Source organism: Protobothrops mucrosquamatus, unplaced genomic scaffold, assembly GCF_001527695.2.
Source record: "Protobothrops mucrosquamatus isolate PMUCROS unplaced genomic scaffold, P.Mucros_1.0 scaffold2175, whole genome shotgun sequence".
In the NCBI taxonomy this organism is placed as follows: domain Eukaryota; kingdom Metazoa; phylum Chordata; class Lepidosauria; order Squamata; family Viperidae; genus Protobothrops; species Protobothrops mucrosquamatus.
Genome location: NW_015388269.1, coordinates 1 through 9,158, shown reverse-complemented (window position 1 = coordinate 9,158; position 9,158 = coordinate 1). Strand labels below are relative to the sequence as shown.

Sequence of the window (9,158 nt, the reverse complement as noted above, 5' to 3'; positions counted from 1 at the left end):
CAGAGCTAAAGAAGCTTCTTGGATGAGAAGTAAAAAGTCTTCAAGAAAAACAAGGAAGTCCAGTTGCCTCATGAAAAAAGCACCTTTGAGATAATCATGACCTGGATGACTGAGAATCTCCATAGACATATCACAAGGAAAACACAAACAGAAGAGCTACGTACATGTAGAACAGGTAAAAAATAGTTGGCATGAATATCTCTTTTGCTTATTCTTTTTTTAAAATAATATTTTATTAATTTTCCAATTTTAAATTTAAGTATTTAAAAAGCAATGTGGTGGCTGGGTTAATCAATAGTTCGATAACAAAATCTTTAGTACAAATCTCAAGTTACAATATCAAATATTTCCTCTCTTTTTCCCTTAACATCTACTGTCTCGTATTTAAGCTGATACAGTTCTTATTATATCAACTCAGTAAAAACATCATTATTATATTTATCAATACATTTTAGCTTATACATATCTTAATTACTTTTTACATTCAATCTTCATAAACAATCCAAATCCTGTTATTAGTTTTTCCTCAATTTTTAGTTTCCCATCAATATTCAAATTTAACCTTTGATATTTATAATTTTCAGGCTTTATGTAACCAAGATTTCCCTTATCTCAATTCATAAAGAATCTAATATCCAAATACCCATTTTATCTATTTGAATGTAATCTTGTTCTATTTCCTAAAAGTTATCTAATCCCCACCATATTAAATCATTTACTTAATAATACAATATCCCCTTTAATAAATCAAAATCATTATATATATTGCCTGGGTTAATCAATACATCAAACATATTCATAATATTTTTTTTCTTTTAGATCTAATTTTTAAATATTAAACAGATAAAATCCTTATTTTCAACTAATTTCCAAATATTTTAAATCTAATGACCAAAATTCCCCTTATCTCAACTTCTCCCTTTAACCCTCTAATTAATAATATAAAATCCCCTCTAATAAATCAAAACCCCAATTTTCTTCAGCCTTATTCTGGCTTTCTTCTTTTGCCAACTAGTCTTCCATATCAGTGCTTTTAGATTGTCCCTCTATTATTATATATGTTATTTGAAATAAAGGAGACCATTTAGTTGCCATTTTTTTGGGAAGGGCTAGTCCATTTGTATTCGTTAAGTTATCTCCCTAATTCCCCAAGTTTGCCCTGATAAGTTTGTCTTCCATTCAATCTGTTCTTCTTTCTCAAATTTCTTCTGATTTATATAGAAAGTCTTTTCCATTTTCAGTATTGTCACTCCCTTTTCTGGATGTTCCATTAACTATATTTGTTGGTCAATTGAGTCCTCTGTCTTAATATTTGATTGTTCCACTTCTTCTGTTATCTTCTGCATTGTTAGTTCTTTGATTGTAGTCAAAATCTGGGTTTGTGTATCTAAGCCGGCATCTTGTTTTTTTATGTTAGGTCTTATTTTATCACAAGCTGAAAGAATGGTTTCATGTATTGCGTTCAACATGGAAAGGATCTTTTCCTGGGCTTCATCCATATTCTTTTAATAGTGTGTTAAGTTGAAGACTTTAAAATCAGACGTTAAAAATAATTTTATAACTAGGTATGGGACCTCTCTTTCACGTGTTTTTATAGTCTTTATAGTAGAAGTCGTTTGTCAAGCAAGATTTTATAGTCCAAGGTATTTCATCATCTCATATAGTAACCAATATTCCTTAAATAAAGAGATAGGAAGGCAATTCCCCACATATAACTCCGAAAGTCAGTAAAGGTTTACATTCATAGTTTAAGTAGGCCAGTTATGCCGCCCAGCTGTTCTCTTTACAGCTGAGTTTCTCACAGGTGATGCCAAGGTCAAAAGAGTCTTATCTAAAGTCTGGGCTTCGAGCCAAGTCTCTTTGAGGAAATAACAAGTTGTAATACCAAACATTGCCACAAGATGTCACCGATGCCGTTTAAAGTTTTTTAAGTCCAAAATTTTTATAATACTTGTTCCAATTTTATTTCTTTTTTGTAGATAAATGCAAAAGTCTCCAATAAAAATAGGGAAATTTTTGGTCCCCAAGTTTCAGGAACATATAAATCCAATTAGATTAAAGTTGTTCTTTTAGTGCTTTAATTCCCCTAGTTAGTCAGTCGTCGCTATTCTTAGAGGGTGGAATAGAAATTTCCTTCCCTCTCTCCTCACAGGGGGAAAGATACTTCAGGCAGCTTTTACAGGAAAATAAAATACTTAGGGTAAAGAGAAGATCAGATCTCACCCAGTTTCATCTGTGTTGCTTTTGAAGTGCTTGGTGGTGAGTTTGACTTCGGCTGTTTGCAGCCTAGTGACGAGCCATATTACTATGGACAGTCTTTCCTCCGCCGGTTTGGAGGGCTGCCTCGGACCGAGCAGAAGGGCTGCCGCCCTCCCGCGATCAAGCGGGGGTCCCCTCCTTCCTCATTGCCCCTACAGGGCAATTTTTGAACCTTTCCAGGGTCCCCCAGCAGAGCGAAACCGAACACGGAAAACAGAGCTCGCCTTCCAGTGGCAGCGGCGGCTGCGATGGCAAACTGGAAGTCTCTTTTGCTTATTCTTGAGCTGACCTAAACCCAATTCAAAGCTTGCAAGTAATAGAAATTAGATATACAAACACACGACATGTTGATCCATGTTCCATTAGTCTTGAGGCACCTCTTCTGTTTCGTTGTTTAAATAAATCATCTTTCTATTCCAAGCAGTTAATATCAATGCTTAGCAAATGAAATGATTCTAGAGACAATTCCTCTTAAACTAGAGGGAGGAACCTCAGTCAATAAAAATAATATCACTATCATCTGGTTGTCATCTAGGTTTTTGTAGCCCAGATCTGGCAGCAATAACAGAATTCTATGCCCCATTAATGAGGAATTCAACAGCCCCTTTAAAGTGTTCCCAGCATATGAAAAATAAATTCCAAAACGGCTATTTTATCCAACTCCGATGTGATTTCTGCTCTGCTCCCCAGCTTCAGCTCATCCACTGTTTTGAAGCATGGCTTCTAAAATGGCTTACAGCCTGATGTTGCTATCAGAGGATCTTGAGGGATGATTCTGGGACACTCCCTAATCCAGGAGGGTCAAATAAACAAGAGAATTCCTTCTGTTGCTGAGTTGGAAAAATGACAGTCCAGAGAGAGGAGACTCTCAGGGCATGTCAGTTGCCGGCCATGTCTTCACCGGAAGACAAATAAGACAATAAGCTGTGCCCTTCATTTCTTAACCAATTTATGACATTATTATCTTTATGAGCTAAAAGAGGCTCTCTTTAATTATGGCCTAATACTCCTTTTTGAAGCTATATGCCATTTTTGAGACTCCTTCATTGTTAAATGACAAGAAAGAGGGTTGCTGAAGGCAGACAAAAGAAGGACGTGTGGAGCACTTTTTCTTTTGAAATATAAGGATAAAAGTTGTGGCTTTTAATTTACTACTTTTAAAATAATATGTAGACTTGTAGTGGGTGGTGTTGGTTGAAATTTTCCAATTTTCATGAGCTCTGATTGGCCAGAAAAAAGAAAGGAGTGAAGGAGTGAAGGAGTGAAGGAGTGAAGGAAGGAAGGAAGGAAGGAAGGAAGGAAGGAAGGAAGGAAGGAAGGACATTTTGACCACTAGAGGGAGCTAAAGTTAAACATGAAGATGTCTAACTCTGAGCTGGAATCTGTTATTAAAGTCATTAAAGACATTTTTCAAAAGTATATACAGAAAATCAAATATACAACAAACTCTCTATGGTTTAAACATGTTAATGATACAGAGGAGATTAAAAAAGATTATCAACCTACTGTAGGAAACTATCAACCCACTGTGTTTATACAAATGCTGGATAACACAAATAACCTAACTGTATCTTATAAATCTGACATCAGTTTCTATTATGATGATGATTTGAATAAAAGCTTTCCAGTGCAACTGAAACAAGAGTGTCAAGTAAATTTATCTTAAGAGTCAATTTTGGGATTTTTTCCTTATAGACATCAACAAGGTTGAGAATTCTTTGAGAAAGAAAGATATGATTGACAACTTAGAGATGGAAACTTTACAGGCTGAGAACTCCTTGAAAAAAAGTGACACCCTTGAGAGGGAAAAAAAATTCATTTATGAAGACAAGCTGGAGGGAGTGACTTAAATGTAATGATTTAATTAGGGTGGATTTTTATAAGCTTTGACATATGTATTGAAAGAAAGCATTAAGGTAGCTTTATATGTATACAATAGGTTTGTAAATGTATGTCCCCTCTTGTGTTTTTTTGTTCCTTTTGTAATATTGTGAAAGCCCTAATGTAGTTTTGTGTTTAAAACGAAGGGTTTTGTTGTTGTTTTGTTTTGTTTTCATTTTTATATATAATATTTGAGTATTGCTTAAAGTTAGTAAAATATCAAAACTAGGGAAAGTGTTTTCTCCCTTTAGGGTTAAAAAAAAGATTGACTCTATGTAGAGGAATCTTTTAATATGAACTAGGATAAAGATTAATGAGTCAATAGAGGTATATATTATTCCCCACAGCAATGAGAAGCATAGATGGTTACACTGACTCTTTTATCCAAAGATGAGAATATATTTAAGCTAGCTTCTATTTTGAAACTACTTCCAGATTTTGTACTTGCAATGAAAAAGAAAATGAAAACTTGATTTTGTTTTTGTTAATCAGATAGGTTTGTTGTTATAGAAATAGTTTGTACATACTGTTGTGTAAAAGCAAAAAGTTGTGATTGTAATGTTGTTATCTTCTACTGTGCTAAAGAGTTGGAACTTGGTGCCTTTTTCTTTTCTTTTCTCACACTATCTTCTTTCTTTTCCCTTCCATCTTTTCTAATCTTCTATTACTTTTTAAATTTCTTTTTGTGTTTTATATTTTGATAAACCAATAAAATTATTTTTTTTAAAATAAAATATTCCCAGCATATAAGGTAGTAGCATATTATCAAATACTATAAAAATCACTTGCAATGATGATGGACTGACTTTTGCCATGTGATTAAAGCCTAACTTTAAAGCCTATGGTAATATGCCACAATTTTTTAAAAATAGTGAAAGATGGAGAAGCCTACATGTCATCATATGGCTTATTTTTCAATAAACTATTATTTTTTCTCGAAAAACCTTTTGCTTTAAGGTTTTGATCAGCATGTATTGAAACCTGATATAACAAGTTAACAGTCTAAAGCTGCTGAGGCTTGTCAGACTTTGTAATCAACCTTTCCAATTCTGGTGACAGATATGATACCAAAGTTTCCACTAACCAAACCTATGATCATGTTTACAAGAACGGCAACTACAAAATATTTATACAATCATTTTTTTACATATCTGATATTTTATAGTCATCTCATGCTTGAGTTTTAACAACAGCTCAATGTTTTTTGAATTGTTTAAACTTAGTGTGCAACTGCAGATGCAGCCAAATTAAATTAATTTTAGAATAAATAAAGCCTGCCTAACTCATTAAGTCTACAATATATTTGCTGGAACATTTACATAATCATTTCTACTGTCAAAGAACCAAACATTTTTTTCCAAGAGAATATGGTTTTGTGAACCTTTTATGCTTTTTGGTATCAAAGTTGCCTTCAAATGTAATTCCCTCTGGAACTCAGTGCACTCATAGGAAAGCTAGAGCTTGATTTGAATATTTAACATGCCTTACTGCAGCCTTACTACTGAATGAGATGAAAAACAATTGCTACCACAACAGACACCAATTATGCAGTATATAGTGATAATGCAAGGTTAAATTGACTTTTCCCCCCCCCTTCAGCCTTCTTGTCACAAACGATTACCAGCACAGTATCTGCCCCTTTCTTAGGCTTATCTTTTATGGCTATCATCACAGTCTTTTTCCTTTCCTATTCCCAGCCTTTCCTTTTCCCTCCTTGCTAAAGTCAACCCTGCCCTCTGGTGGCAAAACCCTTTTTATGATACTGAACTTTTTATGACCAAAGACTGCCACGGCAGATGTCAATGAACAAACAAATTATGAGCCAGGTGGGAGAGACGTAAGTGCCTATAAGTTACTTAGACCTAATTGTATATGACCTATATGAGATTCCTGCTGATAATATTTACAACTGGGATGTGATTAGCCAAGTGCTAAAACACGGGGTGACTAAATCTACAACCCTTAAGGAACGGAATTACTTCAAATGCTTGGCATACTTTTGACATATTACAACTCTGCTCATTAAATTTGTCTATGACAATATTACATTAGATAGTAATCTTTTCAACTTTATTAAAACACTTTCGGATGCCTTCTAGCAATTATAACTGTAGCATTCTTAAACCAAAAGAAACAATGACTCACATTTCCATTCTGTTTCCAAATTCACTTACAATTGTTGTCTGTCTATCTGTCTATCTATCAATCAAATTTATCCATTTAATCTTTAAAAGTCAACTTCCTGTCTAAGGGCAAAATATCTGTGTTTGAAACAGGTTCCTCGTTTTTGCCCATTGCTCAATGTTGCCCATTGAGTCACAATCATGGAGCACAGGGCTACCTTGTTTTTTTGCCAAGTCCTAAAATTCACTAGTAATAAAAGAAGTAATTTCTGCAGTTGCTTAGAAAAAGAATAGGCAAATATGCATACAAAAGTAAGTTAACAGGTTTATCAGAATATATTATAGCCTACTATAACATTGTGAACCGGGTTCCTTAACTTCCATTTATAAAGAGATCTTCCTGCTGTTGCTAAACAGAGTACAATTACATAAAGGTGTTTGCCCAGCTTTCCAAGGCAAAAAGTTTTTTTCAATAGTCCTGCCACAGCCACACATCCATTCAGAAATGTGACTGGAAAGACTATTATCCAGAGATTTGGATAGACCTTTGCCATCATATTTCCTTACTACTGTACAATATTTCATCAGTGTTATTCAACAATGCAATGATACAGTCCTTTGAAGGTACAAACTGCAATTTAAGTTGCAAGATCTTGGGAATACACTGTATATGGGAAACAAACTACAATGAAGATACAACACAGAATATCAAGGATATAAATACTGATTATATGTATGATATTTAAATTTAAAATAAGGTTTATTGCAAGGAATAAACTTTGTCAGATTCAGAATATCAAGTTGACGATTTAAAAAAAACAAAGCATTAATTCGTAATAAATCTCATCTACAGAGGTCACAAAATAGATAGAAAAGTGGTATCACAAAGACCAAAACAGAGATAAGAGTTGGGGACAAGTGAAATAGCAGCAACACAGAGTTGCATAACAACAAAGCATCCACCTGTACATCAAAACTAAACCTCAGAAAATAATAATAATAATTATATACAGAAAGTCTGTGAAAATGAAAAGAATAAGATAAAGAGAAAAATCTTCTATAACATAACAGCAATATCTAGGTCCAGCTTAGAGGTTCCTTATCTTCTAAAGTAATACATACTTTTTTGTTGTTTGTGCTTTTCAACCAGCAGGTTGAAGGCCAGCAGTGGGTAGCTTCAGTAAGTGAAACTTGCCTCGATGTAACTCTTAAAGATCTTTTCAATGGCACAAATATAGGCAGCTGTTCTCTGGTCCAAGCCTAGATTATACTTTGTCGCTACACTCATGATTTGCTAGAAAATAACATATAAACATAAGCAATGTGGTCTTAGTATTCTGGTCTGAAACCAAAACCTAAAAAATAATTATTGAATAAAAATGGTACCACTGCAATAACGACAACTATTTCAGTAACGCAGGATTGGATATTACAGACATACAAGAATAAAGTAAAAAGTCCATTATATGAAAAACAAAATGATCTTTTTAAAGACAGATATAGAGAAATGCAACCCAGAAACACCTACCCTGGCTGAACGTTCCATGGTGAAAGCTAGTCCAGAGTGAACAATATCCTTCTCTGAGGCACCCTTTAAAAAAAAAACAAGCTTAAGAAAAATACCGTATATCATTCTATTTTCCTGTCAATACTTAGATGTGATTATTTCTCACTTATTTTTGCAATATAATGGACTGAATGGATTTGGAATTATGAGTCGTAAAATACATAGAGTATACTGTTACCAACCTAACTTATCTCAGGTCATTGATGTGAGAACAAAATCAGTCCATGCATGCTGGCTTACAACCTGAGACATAACAGAAGCCTCTTTTCTTATTGCATTGGCAGGCTGTTTCAGAGGCCTTCTTCTAGATCAGCAGTCTCCAATCTTTTGGGCACCAGGGACAAGCTTTGTGGAGAAAGGTTTTTCCGCGGACTGGAGGGTATGTGGTTTTGCGTGCTGCTTGCATCCTATGGATGGGGCTTCGCTTGTTTGTGCAACCCTGTTGCTGGCATGCCGTGGACTGATGCCAGTCCATGGACCTGGGGACCTCTGTTCTAGATAATGCTATTTGGGCAAGGGCCACTCAGTTTAATTACCTGTGGTAACTAGGACTTCTTTTATGCCTGTTAATTCCAAGAAAGTGGGTAAGGGGCTTTCTAGGATGTCATCCACCTGCAAGTTGGATTCTTGCCTCTCTTAGCTTCTTTGGTTAACTGTGATGGGGTAGGGTGGGGTAGGGAGTGAGTTTATACCCTGGATCCAGGAGATGGTGAATGGTTCGTTGTGTGAAGATTCAGTGCCCTCATCACTGGAAAGAGATGTTGGTTCCTTCCATTCTTGGATCTATAGGTTTTAGACAGCCACCATACAGTCTCTAACATTTTCTTTTGGATGAAAGTTGTGTCTTCATGAGAAATACAGTGCCCTGGGCATCTTTCTCTAAGAGAATGGTCCAAAAGGGAAGGGAAGGGGAGCAAAGGGGAGTTAAATACATAACTTACTGCTATTCTAGCTTGGAATTCTGATGTGGGTATAATAGGTATACTTCCCCTGCTTTTCCCAAATTTTCTCTCCAGACTTTGTTGCACTGACATCAGCAGATGGTAGTTAGAATCACGCTCATACTTGAAAGTAAGACGCCCATAGCTGACATGGTTGAGATTCTTCAGCCATTCAAAAAAGGAAACTGTCACACCACCTGCATTTATGTATAAATCCTGCCACAAACAAACAAATAGTTTCAGTTACTTGATGAATTCTCTGTAAGAGAACTGTGAGAATATGTTACAAATTCATAAACCCATGTAGAAAAGCAACACAAAAAATTAAAAATAACAAATTCATATTGTTGCTTGAATTCTACTTCCTGACAATAAAAATGAACTCAG

At 35.0% G+C, this 9,158-nt stretch overlaps 1 protein-coding gene across 1 annotated transcript; it reads right to left on the bottom strand.

The window, feature by feature from the left end:
* Positions 1–6,816: 6,816 nt before the first annotated feature.
* On the bottom strand, positions 6,817–8,987 carry LOC107294983 (glutamate dehydrogenase, mitochondrial-like; the record flags this gene model as incomplete). Its single annotated transcript, XM_015824266.1, has 4 exons — positions 6,817–6,945; positions 7,459–7,557; positions 7,792–7,854; positions 8,772–8,987. Coding segments are annotated over 4 exons (507 nt in total), but the record flags the coding sequence as incomplete, so codon positions are not given.
* Positions 8,988–9,158: the final 171 nt, after the last annotated feature.